Here is an 18157-nt window from a genome sequence, read left to right as displayed (position 1 = left end):
GTTTCTAAAGAATTGTGTTTTCAGAATTTTGTGCTTCTTTTTGTAATACAATTTACTGCTAGCAGGGGAGTCTCCTCCATCCCTAAGAAATAGGTTCCTCTAACAAACAGAACCTCAAGTGTTGGCTGCAGAATAAAGGAGAGGGAGGAAGGAAAAAAAATCAACTTGGACGGATATAACTGCTTCATATTTCTTCACAAGAATCAATTAAAAGTAACTTATTCATTTAGAAATCAAAGACAGTTTCACGACATGACAACTTAAAAAACAAAACAAACTGTTCAAAAATATTCATTTATCCAACATGTTCTGTGCCTTGTTATGCTTCTGTGAAAAAGCTCATTAAATGTTGCACATGTAGTTCAAAACTAAGGCTTGTTAGACAGGTACTAATTATTGCTTTATTGTAATTTTCCATTACCTAGAGATACATGGCTTTTCCTAGAATTTCGAAAACTCTACCTAAAAGTTACTTTTACCCTCTCATGCTAGCCTTTTCTGACAGTAATATGAAATATTAAATTCAGATATTTAGATAAGTTTGATATACTTCCTCACTTTCATTCATAGGTACTTTTCATTCACACTGTATTTCATAAATGACCATGGTGCACAGTTTACTAGTGTGACTAAATATTTAATGTCATCTCCTCCCCTAGTCAGTCGATTTGCCTCATAAAGAAAATAACCAGGCCTATGTCATAAATTATCACTTTAATTCCAATAGGGTCAAGCACTTCATAAATATCTGCTGAATTTCTTGTTGAATCTTGGTTGTATGAATAAATCCTTTCCTCTCTATCTCTTGCTGAAAACAATCATTACAATTTTATTCACTAAATAAAATGGTTGAGCTGCCAGCACTAAGCTAAACTAATAAAAGAACAAGCATGTAATGTAATTAGCTTAAAATAAATGGAAAATATTGCACATTTTATCATCAAGATAATTTTTAGAGATATTCGCTTTTGTTATTGACTGCCATTGCATTAGTGTTTGTAATCTGCTTAGTGCATTAGCATTAAATACTATTGATCTACTCAGAGCTAACACATCAATTTAGTCTTAGCATTTTTTCCATTTCCTGATCACCATCTTGCCTATAGTTTAGTTAACAGACCATTAGATGCAAATGTTAACTGAGTTTTAAATTTTAGCTATCATTAGAAAATTTAATGTTATATAGATATATACTTTTCTGGTACATAGTCACAAATCCTACCAAATAAGAAATATCTATGTACTTTGACATAATTAGGCAAACTTAACTTTCATAAAATCACCTCTAGAAAAGAATGCTTTACTAATTATAATTTACCCCTTTTTATCTACTGTATGATTTGAAATATTATTAGCAATCTTAATATTCTCTGGTAGATGGAACATTTTTTGATAGGCCCCCCCAAAAGATAACTCAAGTGGGACTTCAGTCTAAACTCACAATACAAATTTTTCTTTTATAGTTTATAATATTTACAAACCATTTCCCCTTATTTGTAAACATTAAGAATGGCTTAAATCAGCCTACAGCTTAGAATGTGGTACAAAATATACCTTCCAATTGTGAGTCAGTAGTTTCAGTCCACTTCATCATATTATAAATCTTTATCTTATATGATTTATAAATATTTTTAAAATTAAAAAATATTTTTTAAATATTAAAAAATATTTTAAAATTTAAAAATATTTTTATTTTTAAATTTTAATATTTTTAAATTTAAAAATATTTTTCTGTTCACTTGTTGAAAAAGGAATTTTTAATTTTTTATTTGCAGGGGAGGGGAGCACATTCTTCAGTGCTCAAGGCTTATCCCTGACTCTGTGCTTAGGGATCACTCTTGGTAGTGCTTGAAGGATCATATGTGGTGCTGGTGATCAAACTCAGGTTGACCACGTGCAAGGCAAACATCCTACCAGTGGTACTCTCTCTCCAGCAAAAAAAAAAAAGAGAGAGAGAGAGAGAGAGAGAGAGAGAAAGAGAATGGTTTTGAAGTATTAAATGACACACTACCTCAGTTTTAGCGTTAGCATAGTTTGTAGGGTGAAGTATAGCAAACCTCTTCCCTAAGATTTTAGGACAGGAAATCATCTGCTTAGAAAGTTATTCATATGCAAATAAAAGTTTGAGTTAGGAAAACTCTATACTTAGCAAATGGAATATATCCAGAATTCTAGAATCACTTATCACATTCACTTATTACTTAAAAAATTTTTAAGGGAGTTTTAATGACTTCATGAGTAGCTGAGTTTCATTTCCTTGATAAGCTGCCCTCCCATGCCTCCCTGGCTGCTGGAGATGTGACTGAACATATATCTGAGCACTGAGTCACTCATTCAGGTCAAACTACACCCACTGACTCAGTATCTATGCCAATCTGTGAATAAGCAACAGCAGAAATTCCAAGTGGGTCTTCTGCCCCAATTCTGACAGATCTTACTTTCCTTATTAGAGTGAGGTGATGCAGGATGGGATTACCAATGTCAAGCAGAGTCTGAAGAAATGATGTCATTTCCAAAATTTGATATAGTATCCCGAGTAAAACAAAAATCCATGTGGGTCAGCAGGATAGTACCGATACTTGCCTTACATATGACCAATCCCAGTTTGATCCCAGGCACCTCTTATGGTCCTGAGCACAATCAGGAGTGACCCCTCAACAAAGAGCTAGGTATAGTCTCTGAAAATGGCCAAGTGTGGTCCAATCCTTCCCTAAAGTACCCCCAAACCATGATATTCATGGAGGCTCACATTCATATGAAAACAGAATCCTGCCCACTGTCAGAAGTCTTTATCAATGTAGCTTGCCAGACTCTGCTATAACACAGTGGTTGGGCATTCGTCTTTCAGGCGGCCGACCCGAGTTCGATTCCTCCGCCCTTCTCAGAGAGCCCAGCAAGCTACCAAGAGTATTGAGCCTGCACGACAGAGCCTGGCAAGCTACCCAAGCATATTGGATATGCCAAAAACAGTAACAATTAAGTCTCTCAATGAGAGATGTTACTGGTGCCCGCTCGAACAAATCCATGAGCAACAGGATGACACTGACAGTGACTAGCAACGTGAACTCTGAGCATTATGATCACGGGAATAAAAAACACTAGATCTGAAGTTTTAACTCTTCAGCTTTTCAAAAACTAACTTTAATAGCATAAACTCCTGTCTCCTATATTAATTCTATAAAATGAATCTCCGTATAGAAATCAACTACTTAAAACACAAGCGCGCGCGCACACACGCACACACACACATACACACACACACACACACACACCTACCACCATCAAAACATACTTCAAAGGCATTAAGAATTAATTTAAAATGCACATGACATAACTATACCCACAAATTGGATTGGAAAGAGTACCAATTACATCATGAGTTGCTATGTTCTACAGTTAAATTCTAGCTACATTTTGGTTAGTTTCAGCACTGTGTTTCTTTGCTAGTTAACCTATAAAAATGTAATGCTTTTGCTTTTGCATTTTTTCTAGGGAAAGCCTAAGAATAAGCTATGCAATAGCTTATGAAAGAAGACTTATGAGGGAGAAAAAAAGTAAAACTAATGATTCATTCTATACTAGTATTTTAATATTCTCATGGATCTCAGAGAGTATTAAAAAATTCTGGAAAAAATTTAAATTATCTTATTAAGATAAGGCAAATGGCACTTTTCATGGGATAGGTAGCATGGAGAATTTAAATAAATAAACAGCAAGCAGTTATTTCTCAAGCTTAGGGAAGAATAAGGAATAGTTCACAGAAGGAAAGGAATAAAATGTAAAATTAATGAATTTCTATTTATATTTTTACAGTAATTAAATCCTTATACCATGGATTTTCTTTCTTGAAAGATGATTTTTTTTGGTAGCTACATTTGGCATATAGCCAAGATATTTGGTGTTTAGAATAAAGAATCCTTAATAATATTTTATATGCAATAACATTCTCTTATTTCTGAGCACAGGCAGTAAAAAATATCCCTGAGATCTGACTTCATATTTTTCAGCCCTAATATAAAATATGTTCTCTCAAGAGTGTTAGATTGTTTAAACAAGACATGTCAAACCAGCATAATTACACAGATGTTATTTGTACCATTGACTTCACATTCCGGAATCAAATGGTGTAGGGTGGGAGATTATAGATATATGGCCTATAAAGAGTTATAAATCTTTATTTTATTTAATATTACAAGACATGCCCTGAGGATGAGAGATCAATAATGGTCCTGTGGTTTCCTGATGGAAGGCTGCAATTATTTTCTTCCATTACAACTTAAACATAACCCAATTTGACTCATCTGTCATATTTATAATAGTAATATAGAAACATCTCTGTGTTTATTTTTCTGCCTCTTTCTATTTTTCCCTGTTTACATCTTGTTTTGATTTTGTTTTCATTCAAAATGGTTCTAATCACTTTGCTTTCTTCTTCTGATGGCTCAGAGTGGTGACCCTTTAACTCTGGCACTCTTTGAATGGAGGTGGAAAATTACTACTTTCAGTTTCCTTTATTTTGGGAAGCAGTTGGCTACTCTTTGAATTTGGTACAAATGATATTTAAAAACAAGGAAGCTTGATATAAACAACCTATGAGGCTGACTTTTTCTAAAACGGAGTTATCTGCAAATTGTTAAATGAATAGTACAACAAATTAAATAAGTATAGCATCTTAGAGTGCCTGGGGTAAGTAGAATTATACAGTAAGGATTCCATTGTACTCTCCACTTTCCAAATCAACACTCTTCACCCTCCCTTGTGGTGGTATAGTGAAAACTTTACTTTTAAGAAGGATTTGCACAAATTAAGCATTGTGGAGGGGGTCACTCCTAAGAGGTAAAAAGGGAAAGGAAAGTTCCTCAGAAGCATTAGAACAAAAATATGCTTCTTCCAGAAAACAATTCAATAATTTGAATCATTGTTATTTATTATTTATTTGGTAATATTACAAGTATTTCTTCTGATAATAACTGCTATCCATTAAGGTCCAAAGATTAAGTTAGGGTCTTTTATGAATATTATTGTTCTTGTTCATACAACATTCCTCATAGAGGAAAACACATTTATAGAGTTTCAATGATGCTTCTCACTGCCAGATAAGAGCATTTTCCTCTTTCAGTTGATCAATAATTAGTCATAAATTGATGGTGAGGGGTGCAGTGATAGTACAGAGAGTAGGGAATTTGCCTAGTATTCAGACTACCTGGGTCCAATCCCATATGGTTCCCTGAACACCCTAGGAATAATTCCTGAGGACAGAGCCAGGAGAAACCCCTGAGCATCATTGGGTGTAACCCAAAAATCAAAAAAGATGTTGGTGAAACTATTTCCTAAATATTCAGTTTTGAGTGCTTACATATAAATAAAATCTTTGATAATGAGATTGCAAGAAAATGTTAATATGATAGTTGAATTTTCTGGGCAAATGTGAAATATTTTTAAGAATCCTTTTGTATTTCAAGTCTGATAAAACACCTTTAAAAATATATTGTTTTACATTTCTTAGTAGGTATACTATCTTTAGGGGGTAGGATGGTGGGAGAGTTGAGGATTTCATTCCCATATTCAACACTGATTCTCATCTGCAAAAAATTTTTAAAAATTTGTAAAAAACTGATGTGCAAATATTCTAATTTTTCTGGAATAACTCATATTAACAAGTCCTTGATATGATACTTTGAAACATTCTAGATAATGTGCTTACCAATTATTGAAATTTTAATACTGATTTTCTCTAAATAGGTGGTGATTTTCTTTTTTTGTGTGCATATTCTCAAATTTGGGACTTTATAAGATTTCTATGTTATAGGGCATTTACTTAATTACTTTATTTTAAATAATTTTCTCATTTGGAACACACATTAGGCCAAAATAACTTTAATCAATACTAATTTAGGATGGTTCTAGATATTCCCTGATGAATAGGTTTTAAAAGGGGGGGGATAAAGACAAGACAGATTTAGTAATTATTTGTGGGTATATTAGCTCAAAACTTCTTTTGGAATCACTACAAATAATTCTTTAAGAATCACTTTTAAGAGCAACAAAGAATATGGTTACATTGTAAAAAACAAGAATCTGTTCTTTAATAATTGACATAATCAACACTAAAATTATATGAATGGGAACGCAGGGATAAATTTCTAGAAACAGCCTCATAGGTAAGTAGAATCACAAAGAATCACACACAAATAATTTAGTGAAGAAAATGATGTGCTCTGGCAACTTTTAGGTGGTTCAAAGAGGACATCAGTGATGTCACAAATAGAAGATGTATAGAAGAGTTTGCATAGATGAGTTTTATAAAGTGTGCGAGTAGTAAAAGCAGTATTATATCTGATCTTAGACAAGATGGATCAACACACCTGCTGGCCCTCTTGGGCTTAAATGACTCTTTTCTGTCATTCTGTCTGACCCTAAGCTCTCCAGGAAGTCTTTTCTCAGCATATATACAAAGCTCAGGAGGGAACAGCCTTGCCTCCACAGAGTGGATGAAGCAGAATTCTCAGAGGACTGTCACTGCTGCACCATAGAGGCACACAACTGCCCACCACGCATACAAAGATCTGATTGACTGTATATATTAATACCAAAATGACAAAGCATGTGAGTCTACTTGCTGAACTCGATGCCAGAATGAAAACTCAATTCCAAGAAACTGTTAGAACGGTCACTTGATATCTTGCCAAGTTAATCTGCCAAAATAAAATGGAATCAACTTATTGCTTACAGTCTTTCCAAACTTCATTTGATCTTGTGAATCGTTTTGGTTTTGGGTGAACGGTGGCTCTAGCTGCCTTCATTTTAAAGATGAAGCCAGGGAAGTGATCCCTTGCTGATTACTGGAGTGATCAGCAGTCTTTCTGTGGACTGGGTATAAGAAAAGTGAGAACAGGGGTAATCTCATTCTTGGAAGAATTTTAATCTTTGGTAACTAGAGAAGATAAACAGGCAAATAAAATTTGGAAGTATTTATCTTTATGGAATTTGGCCAGTGCAAAAGTTGGCATCCTTGTAAGACTGTTGGCAAGTTCCATCTTGTTTCCCACAAGAATTTTTGCAATGGGAGTGATAAAGTTTTCATGTGTGGCTCCTACATTATGGGTATTTTTCCTGGGCAATAAAACTGATTTGAATTTCAGTGAATTATCCTGCCTCTTTGTTGGTATACTGAAAAAGCCAAAGGGGTAGAATAAAGTTCAGATGTGTTTGAGAATTTCTAGAATCCATATCTGAAGGCTAAACTGTTCAAAAAAAAATGAGATCTTTATACACTCTGAAATGATAAGGTTCCTTTTTTAATTTTTAGCAAGATTGAAACAGCAAAGTGTTATGTGCTTTAGAGGACACAGAGAAATTTCTGACAGACTATAAACTTGTGTTTCTGAAGCAGTTTACTAGATGCAAAAAAAAAAAGTGTTTTCTCTAGCTGTCTAATATTACACTTCTATTCCCTAATTACTGGCTTTAGTAAGTAATTAATGAAATGGCTTTCATTTCCCTTTCATTCTTTTGTATTTTCTGTTGAAGAAAAGGGGCAGACTTATAAGATAGACTATTGCCTTTAATAGAGTGTGTAATGTAGAGAAATAAAGATGAAGAAAAATAAGTATTATTGGAATATTCACAGACTTGGGATGAGTAAAGAAGGACTTGATATCTCTCGTTTACTAAGATGAATTAATATTCTCAGAAGATTTTTTAGCATTATAAAAAAAGTTACTTAAAATTTCTATCTGGATAAATATTCCAGACATTTCAGCAAATGTGAAATGTGAACCAAATGTTTCTGAATTCCTATGTGCTTGGTACCGCTCAGCAAATCATTTTCTTTCATTAAAAAGTGTGTTTACGCTCTCTGCCCAGATGTGACCCCAAGCGGCCGCACATGAATGGCTCCTCCGCTCCTGAAAGCCCATGATCCCGGAGGCCAACTCACTACTTTCGGCACCCAGTGGCTTCTTGCAGAAATGCTTCTAGACTGTGAACTAAGTTACGGCCCCATGCCGCCCCGGGAGGAGAAAGGTTTTTCTCTCTTGGCCTTTCCTTTCCCCAGTGGTATGGCGACCATCGTCTTATAAAGCCCACAAAACAGAGGTACGAGCTTGCAGTGATGCGACTTCTGGCAGAAATTTCTCTGGACTTAATTACTAAAATACCAGAAATCCAAAACTTCATATGTAGACCCATATGCTCTTCATTGTTAGCAATGAAAAACAAATTATCAAATGATGCCTTTTCGGCAGGTCTGATTGTTGGGGGAAAATTCCAAATAATAATAGTGAGTTTTCTGTTGAAATATTGAATGTAATCAAAGTAAAGAGAAAGTAAAGTGAAAATCATCAGCCACACAGGCGGGGGTGAGAGGGGTGGTATACTGGAGTTCTTGGTGGTGGAACATGTGCACTGGTGAAGGGATGGGTGTTTGATCATTGTATGACTGAGACTTAAGCCTGAAAGCTTTGTAACTTTTCACATGGTGATTCAATAAAAAATTTTTAAAAAAATTTAAAAAGTGTGTTTAGTGAATCCCAGAAGACAGCAGCTCACTGGAGATCTCTCCAGACACTGTACCGAGCCAATTCCACCCACCGGGACACCTTAGATGGAGCGGGTGTGCCCTCTTGGCCCACACCAGATGAAACCCCGATGGTCATGAGCTTCCAGAAGCAAAACCCAGGTATGTGGGTTCAGGGACTAAGACTCCAAGCCATATGGTGGCAGCGGAGACATGTTGGCCCTTCCCGACTCCCCTCCCACTTGGGGTCCTGGCTGTCACACCCACAATCTTCCTCCGGGCACCATCTCTGCATCAATGGCTTTGGTCCAGAGACTCCCAAATGGATCTCAAAATGGATTAGCTCGCTACAGAGATGTCTCTGGACCCCAATCATTTACAATTTTCAGAATTCCAGGACCTCTCATGATATTCATAATAAGCAATAGAAAATAAATTATCTAGCATCTGCCCCTGGCAGGCAGGCTTGAATGGTGGTGGGAAAATTCGAAATAATGGTGGTGGGAAGGTGTAATGGTGGTGGGATTGGTGTTGAAATATTGAACATAATCAGTTAATGTGAATAATCTTATGAAAATAAAAATTTTAAAAAGTGTACTTAAAGTTCATTGTTCGATTGAAATTAGGCTTCAATGTATATTATTTCAATGAAATAGATAGAAATGAGTGAATATTGTTCATTGTTAGATTGAAGGGGCTGGAGCGATAGCACACAGCGGTTGGGCATTCGCCTTTCACGCGGCCGACCTGTGTTCAATTCCTCTGCCCCTCTCGGAGAGCTCGGCAAGCTACCGAGAGCATGGAGCCCGCATGGCAGAGCCTGGCAAGCTACCCGTGCATATTGGATATGCCAAAAACAGTAACAATAAATCTCTCAATGAGAGACGTTATTGGTGCCCGCTCGAACAAATCGATGAGCAATGGGATGACAGTGACAGTTAGACTGAAAATTATTAGAAGAGGTGGGATGGACTTTTCAAAGTAAATCCTTAGGAAATATGCACTTTTTGTTCACCTGATCATTACCATTTATGGCCATGCTATTGGGCTATGTCAACAAGTTCGTATGTTCAAATCTGGAGTTCAACAAAAAAAGCACAAGGCCACAACAGGCTCCCAATTTATGCTGTTCCAATTGGCAACAAGGGATCTTATGACTAGGAGCATGAATCCTCTGTGTATGGCTATAGCCTTAATTACGTAAATCAAAGCCACAAAGAATTTCCCTCACACTTCCTGCAAAAATATCATTTCCAAATATGCATATCCTATCATTAATCAAAAATATTTATATTTACGACAGCGTAGGAGACTAACACCCAAGAATAGTAGTATATAATACCAGGAGGTTGGCTCCATGTCTTGGAAGCTGGCCTCACATGCTGGGGGAAAGGCAGCCCAGATAGAGAAGGGAACACCAAGTAAAATGTGGTTGGAGATCCCGCGCGGGAAGGGAGATTCGTGCTGAAAGTATACTAGAGACTGAACACGATGGCCACTCAATACCCCTATCACAAACCACAACACCCAAAAGGAGAGAGAGAACAAAATGGAAAACCCTGCCACAGAGGCGGAGCGGGGTGGGGGGGGATGGGATTAGAGGGTGGGAGGGATACTGGGTTCATTGGTGGTGGAGAATGGGCACTGGTGGAGGGATGGGTTCTCAAACATTGTATGAGGGAAACAAAAGCACGAAAATGGATAAATTTGTAACTGTACTCTCATGGTGACTCACTAATTAAAAATAAATAATTTTTTTTAAAAATTAAAAGATTAAAAAATTAAAAAAATTTATATTTACAAATATCAAGTACCTCTCATGTGTCAGATAAAAAGGTAACAGACCAGAACTTGGTACATACATGCAATTCACGTAGGGAATTCATAACAAAAGCAAGATGCAAAGAAGGAATTTTAGAGGCATTACAGAAATTCCCATGCAGTTTTCTAGGTTATTTAGAGATGTATAATATCTCTTTTAAAAATCATTTGTTGGGTTTGGAAAATGGTCCAAAAGGCCATGGATATGATTATGGTAAACCTCCATTGGTCTGATTCCAGCACGTGCAGAGTCCTCCAAACATGACCAGGAATAACCTTGTGTACCACATATGAAGTATCCCTGACCCCTTCTTGGTGTGACTATTTGTTGACTAATATTTTAGAAGCTATTTTGCATGTCTGATCAAATTTCCTTAAACAATATTAAGACTACAGACAATTCATTTGTATACCAATGAGTACAGTACATGGAGCCTCAGAAAAAGCCCTTAAAATCCATAGATTAGCTTGACTCATTTTTTTGTGGGGGAGGGGCACACACAGCAGTGCTCAGGGCTCACTCCTGCCTCTGCATTCAGGGATCACTGCTGGTGGAGCACCCAGGCCAGCCATGTACAAGGCAAGTGCCCGACTGGCTGTGTTATCACTCTGGCTCTGACTTACTTATTTTAATGTCATAAAGACTTCGTTAGAATCTCCATAATCAAGTTCTGAAAGCATTGCTTTTATGTTAAACTTTGTATAAATCAGAACAGCTTAAAGAGAAATAAATCTAATATTGTTAAATGACTCAATTTTGAAATTCCTTTGGAAAGGATTTGTAAATAATCCGGACAGAGACTATTTCCCAAGAACAAAAACACTCTTGATAGTCCTTCCTAAACTGCTACTTAACTTTTGTGAGTGGGGGTAGTTTGTGACTTACTCTGTTAAAGCAGTGCTCGTGGTTGGGTCCATAGAAGTGCTGGAGACACCTCACATTGTTTTTGTTGACAATCTTGTTGAAGAATTCATTGACATACTTGATAGGGAATGCACAGACTGCAGAGCGGTTCATCGGCTCGGCAGAATCCGGCTTGCTCTGGGCAAACACCCCGTAGAGAATGTCATCATTCGGGTTGGCACCTATTTGCTTAGCGAGATGGGCCCCGGGTTTACTGACATACGCAGCTTGGAGAATATTGAACACTTCCTCCCTTGTGGCCCTCTTTCTTCTCTTCTCTGTGAGAATACACTCCAGAGGCATCTCCATGTAAGAATGCAACCCGGAGTCTGTGGAACAGAACCTGATTATTCTCGTGTGGAAAGTCTGAGCATCCAGCGTTTCCCGCTGGACTGTCAGGAAGTAAATGAAATGGTTGCTCTCGAAGGCATGGATGTACTTAACGGGGTAAGAGTCTCGGAACTCAGGCAGGACATCAATATAGGACTGGTCTGTCAAGAACTTGAAACCATCTTGCGTTTCCTTCAGCCGTCTCACGGAGATAGAATGCAAGGAATGATTGGGAGGATAAGAAGAGTTGATAGTGTTGCCCACAAAGAAGTTGATGAAACGCTCCTTCTCCGACAGCAGGACTTTGGTTCCCAGGGCGCTCACCACGCAGTCGGGACACTGGTTCGGCTCTTCGTCCGCCTGTGAGGAGTACATGCAGTGAACCTCCGAGTGGATGTCGGCAGTATTGTCCGGGGGCAGCACGTGTCGCTGGCAGGTCCCTCTGTGGACGCTGCCACAGCTAATGAGCTGGTCATCGTAGTATGTGTCAACAAGCAGTGCCATGTTGACGTTATCTTTCCAAATGCCACCTGATGAATTGGCTTTGTGGTGGCAGTCCTGGCAGGGCAAGCAGTCTGGGTGTTCCAGCACCGGGCCTGTTTTGTATTCGGCAACCTTCTGCAGGTCTTTGTCGTTTAAAACATAAAGGGAGTTCACAGCCCCGAGGTAAATATGATGCTTATGCAGAACCACATGCTGGATGGGCGTCTCGGCAGTGAAGTTGGGAAGCTGATACTTCATGTTCACATTCATCTCCGACTTCACCAGCGCTTCTCTGCATTCCCCTTCACTCCTCTGCACCAAGGTAAACAGAAGCACAAGGACGCCAGGTGCAAGCACAGCAGGGGCTTTCATGGTGAGAAGTTTATCTGCCAAAACATGTCCAAGGCGAGAACAGTTTAGTTGTCATTAGAAACAAAGAAGTAGAAGCTGAAAGATACCAGTTATACTATCAGAAACAAAGCTTGCTAACTGGAGTTTTTATGCTGGGTGAAAACAAAAATCTCTAACTGGTTTCATATAAGGATGCATTGTGCTGTGGACATGACTCTACATAGTTTAATTTTAGAACTCAAGCCACGAACAAGTAATTTTAGAGAGCCATTATGAGATGCAAACAATGTTTTGTGTTAGGATTCTACAGCAACTAAGTTAGACTCATTTAGCATTGAAATCAGGAACACAGCAATTTTTTTCCCTTAACCCCTTCCCTGGTTTAGTGTGGTTTAGTGTGGTTTAATAACTGTGGTTAGTGACTAGGTTGATACTTAAACTTTCACAGATACTGCAGTAAAGGATTTGTGGTTCAAATTCATTTACTCTAGAAATCACAGCAGGCATTGTTTCCTTGGGAGCATGTAGAATACTAGGCTAAATTTAGCTTCCTTTTGGAAGAAAACAATCATAAATTCTAGAGGCAAGATGATCACATGCTGTTTATAGGATTTGGTGTGTAGAAGAAAGGTATGATTACAATTTGGCCATAGTTGACCTATTGTTTTACGTAGACAAATGCTTTATTTGAGGTAAGATCACGGGGAATATTAAAAACAAGCCATCAACTTATGAAATAAAATATAATATTCAGAACCAGAGTCCTAGAATTATTTCTCAGAGAAAAACAACATATTGTTCATTACCAAGTCAAAAGCTATTTAGTAAAAAGAACATTAGCTTAACGTTGCGTTTTATGCATATGGACAACATTTCTACAAGAAAACATGAGTAGATTTGTTATTCAGTTTTTTAAGGTGCACAAGCTTGTAACACCGCCAGTTCTATTTATAATTACTATAGTTAAGGTGACAGGTTGGAAAGGAGATATACAGCATGGGATAAAAACTAAATAGCTAGCCCTTTTTAAAAAAAAGTGTTATTTTGACAGTACAAAAATAGCCTCTAAAAAAACAAACTAGCATTATAACCATACCAAAGACCAACCATGATGAATAAAAATCATAATAAAATTCACTGAGCAACTAGTGTGTGTATAGTTCCATGCCTGTACTATGGGAATTTGGAATGTCCTTACCTGTCAGTTAAACTACAGGTGGTTGAACAACAATATACACAGACAAATAACTATAAAACACAGCATTATACTCTGCATAGCACACATCAGAAACAAAACAAAAAGAAACCAAGGGAAGGGACATTGTTCATATTGTCTCATTATAATAATGAGAAACAGTAACAATTCTGTTGTGGTTTGGAGAATCAGGAGAATAAAAACAATGTCCTTTTGACACATGAGTCTATTGTAGATACCTGGACTGAATCTAGAGCACAGTTGTAAAATATGTAATGAATTAACACGTGAATAAAAATTAAGCAACAATAAAAGTCACAGAACAGTAAGTTTATCAGCCAGATCACGAACCTAAACTCTTCTGACTTAAAAAAAAATGCTTACTCTATTCACTTGATAAGAACTATCTGCTTTGGGGGCCACAGTGATAGTACAGTGGGTAGGGTGCTTGGCTTGCTCATGGCTGATGAGCATTTGATCCCTGGCACCCCATATGGTCCCCCTAAATCTGCCACAAGCGATTCCTGTGTGTAGAGCCAGGAGGAGCAAGCCCTGAACACCACCAGGTGTTGTCCCCTTGCCTCGCCCACAAAGAGCACTACATGTTTTATTTAAGAGATAATAAAAGTCATTGAAGGGTTCTGAGTTGGACAGTCACATAACTAAGACATGTGACTAAGGTATGTAACATAACTTACTCCAGAAAGTAAAATCTGGAAGTAAGGCAGCTTAGTCATGGAGGGTTATTTCTCAGGTGGCACTGAGAAAAGCAACTAGCACATAACCAAGTAATAAGAGTCATAATCAAGCTGGTGACTCCCAAGAACTGAAAGGAAAGTAGGAATTAATGACATATAGATGAATATGGTTTATTATCACTCTATTTTGTGGAATACAAAGGAGAAGAAATAATAGATGATGGGTAATAATCGAAAGAGAAGTGAAACAAGTTACAAAATTAAGGAGGAAGAAGGTAGACTAAAGACTGGAGAAAATTTGTTGGATTTGAACACGTTGAGCTTGATGTGTTAATGGGAAATGAATGAGAATGTTCTACTACAGGGATGACTAGTAGGTGTTACATTCTTTATCAGGAAGCAGGTGACTAAAATACATGGAAAATGAAAATTCCAAGAAGATATATTATTTGAGCCAAGCAATAGAAAAGAATAAAAGAGAAGGATTCTGGGCTGGAGAGATAGCACAGCGGGTAGGGCGTTTGCCTTGCACGCGGCCGACCCGGGTTCGATTCCCAGCATCCCATATGGTCCCCTGAGCACCGCCAGGAGTAATTCCTGAGTGCAGAGCCAGGAGTGGCCCCTGTGCATTGCCATGTGTGACCCAAAAAAGCCAAAAAAAAATAAAAGAGAAGGATTCTGAGAAATCTATCCTTACTGGAAAAGTGGCACAACTGGTCTTAGGTGAGGTGGTGACAAAGGGAAGAATGAATGTTAAGTATTTGTCATGGTTACAGTAGAAGGAATACAAATTCAAAAGTTGGCCTTGGAGAAGTAATTGAAATAACTAGAAATAAATTTTGTGTGTTATCCACACAGATGTCATGAACTCTGTCATTTAAAATTAAGTATGCTTATGCAGTAATAATGTAAAGGAAGAGAAGACAAATGAACCTAGTCTTGGGGGATTATTCATATTGGAGAAATACGTGAAGGAATCAAAGCATGTTAAGTTCAGTATAAGCATCAAGGAAGTCATTACTGCATTCTTCTACAGAAGCCAAGGTGAGGTGCTCAATAAAGACGGTCCATACAGAGCTCCTGGCTGACCTTCATAAGAATAGCTTCAACAGACTCAACAGTAGCATTGAATGCTAAATTGCAAGGGAATGTGTTGTGAAGAACAGAATGTTAGAAGGTTAAGCTGGGGTAACAGCAGGGTTAAGAAGAGTCTATAATTAAATTTTATGAAAGGCATATGCTTATTTGTAGATGTTTCTTTCTTCCAGTATTACATAAGGGTAAGACATCTATAGTACGGGTTGAAAATACAGTTACAGTGCCGATTTCTCAGAAGTTCACAGTTACTTGGTGTAACCAAAGGGTTGACAGACATATATGGAAATGGGTAGTAAAAGAGACAAACTGGAATGAAAATGAAGGTAGAGTTTAATATTGGAAGGAGGATGAAGAATCAAAGTTCCTAGCTGGCAGAGCAGCCTATGCAAAGATACAGAGATGGGAAAGAATATATGGCTGAGTCCAGAGAACTTCAAATAATTGATCCTAGAATATGGGTGGGAGAAACTATCACACATCAGAAAAAACAAGAACCAGTGCTGGTGTGGATGCAGAGAGAAAGGGACTCTCATTCATTGTTGGTGGGAATGCAGAGTGGTCCAGCCTTTTAGAAAAACAATACTGACATTCTTCAAAAAAACTAGAAATTGAGCTTCCATATGACCCAGTTATACCACCTCTGGGAATATATCTCAGAGATGCAAAACAATACAGTAGAAATGATATCTGCACTAGTATGTTTATTGCAGCACTGTTCACAATAGTCAGAATCTGGAAACAACCCAACTGCCTGAGAACAGACTACTGGTTAAAGAAACTATGGTACATCTACACAATGGAATACTATGCAGCTGTTAGAAAAGATGAAATCATGAAATTTGCTTATAAGTGGGTGGACATGGAGAGTATCATGCTAAGTGAAATGAGTCATAGAGAGGAACAGACATAGAATGACTGCACTCTGTGGAATATAAAATAACGTAATAACGTAATATGAGACTAACACCCAAGGACAGTAGAGAAAAGGGCTAGGAGGATCACTCTGCAGTTTGCAAGCCTGCCTCATGTGTTGGAGAAGAAGGCAGTGGGAATAGAGAAGGGACTCCTAAGACAATAAGTCAATGATGGTTGGAGGGATTGTTCGGGATGGGAGATCTGTGATGAAAGTATACTAAGGATCAAACATGATGGCCTCTCAGTATCTGTATTGTCAATTACGATGTCCAAAAGTAGAGGGAAAATTAGAAGGAAGGTGCCTGCCACAGAGGCAGGGAGTGGGGTGGGGTGGGGAGTGGGGTGGGAGGGGCACTGAAGACATTGGTGGTAGAAAACGTGCACTGGTGGAGGGATGGGTGTTCAATCATTGTATGAATGAAATTCAGTCATGAAAGCTTTGTAACTGTATCTCACAGTGATTCAATTAAAAAAAATCAAGATATGCTAGAATTTAGGCAAGTAAATTTGAAAAAATAGAATGGGGTGGGGAGAGACCAAAGAGACATAGGTGAAAGAGAAAAATTATAGGACCACTACTCAAAAAGAGCAAAAAGAGAGATTTCAAAGAGTTTGGAAACCACAAGAGGCCTCTTTCTAACATAGCAAAAAAGAAGACATGAAAATTCAGGGACACTGAGGGAGTTCAAGGTTTATAAGCTCACTGTTATTTAAAAAAATTACCATTAGAACTACACTCAACATGATAAATACAAGAGGGCCTTGGACTTCTAGGTAGAGTAGGGGATTTAGAATAGCCATAGAATTATCTTCAGACTGAGGTCAGCAAGAAATCAAATAAAGGACTCAGAAGCTCTGAGAGCTCCTTTAAGATAAGATACGACGTGAGATGACTTCCTGTTCCTGAACTGTGCAAGGAATCCAAGGCTAAAGGTCAAATACAATGGTTTTCAGGGCACTGGAGACACAGGTTCTTAAGACTTGAAAACTGTAATTGGGCCAGCAAGCAAAACCTTCAATATGGTAAAAAACTGAAAGAGGTACAAATCTTATAATGTTAAAAATATTTATAACATGTCTGCTTACCATGTGCCAGGCATTTGCTAAGTCCTCTAACTAATTCTTCATAAATACCCAGTGATATAGGAAGTATTATTATTCTCCATTTCTAAGTGAACAGACTTGCCAAAAGTCACACAATTAGAACAGGATTCAATCCACAAGTGACTCTCAAGAATCTGGCCGAACTCTTAAATGCTTCATGAGAACACACATAGCTTCCCAAGCTAAGGAGAGTATGTTAAAAAGTGTACTAGGCAATCAGGGCTCTTATTTGGGCTTGTTTCCTCTCTAGCCATGTGATTTCAGGCAAATTATCTACTTCTGAAAGTAGATAATTTTAAAATCCTCACATGATTGTCTTACATATTTTAACAAATCTCTTATCTGAAAGTATTGATATATAGTCATAATAACATAAATATAGGGTATTTGTGCTTGCTATATCCATCATCTTTTTTCATTTAGAAATGTAATAGAAAATTTTTGGTGCTGGGGTCACAGAAAAACGTAGGAGAAAAGATTTTGGATAAGTCATATTAGAAGACAAAAGGCAAATATGATCTAGACCTATAAAATATATTATGTAGAAAAGCTAAATGTACTTCTCAGTCTCAATATAGTATCAGTGTATCCTCAAAAATTAAGAGCATTAGCCCAATACATAATTTATCACTGGCATTTTCACTAGAAAATATATTAACGGCAGAATATAAATGAATCATTACTGCAAAAGAGAAAAAAAGCATTACAACCAATTTGCATCTTAGTTGAGGCCCACTGTA

The 18157-nt window shown here is 37.5% G+C and overlaps 1 protein-coding gene across 2 annotated transcripts in view; it reads right to left on the bottom strand.

Moving 5' to 3' along the window:
- MET (MET proto-oncogene, receptor tyrosine kinase) overlaps nucleotides 1-18157 on the bottom strand; it is a 124918-nt gene that overhangs the window by 80092 nt on the left and 26669 nt on the right. For both annotated transcript variants that reach the window (XM_055122647.1, XM_004602074.2), the window contains exon 2: nucleotides 11226-12442. In XM_055122647.1, the coding sequence (XP_054978622.1) occupies nucleotides 11226-12428 (1203 nt within the window). In that variant the 5' untranslated portion in view covers nucleotides 12429-12442. The remainder of the gene's footprint in view (nucleotides 1-11225; nucleotides 12443-18157) is intronic.

Source organism: Sorex araneus, chromosome 1 (assembly GCF_027595985.1).
Source record: "Sorex araneus isolate mSorAra2 chromosome 1, mSorAra2.pri, whole genome shotgun sequence".
Classification (NCBI taxonomy): domain Eukaryota; kingdom Metazoa; phylum Chordata; class Mammalia; order Eulipotyphla; family Soricidae; genus Sorex; species Sorex araneus.
This window is presented reverse-complemented; position numbering and strand designations above follow the sequence as displayed.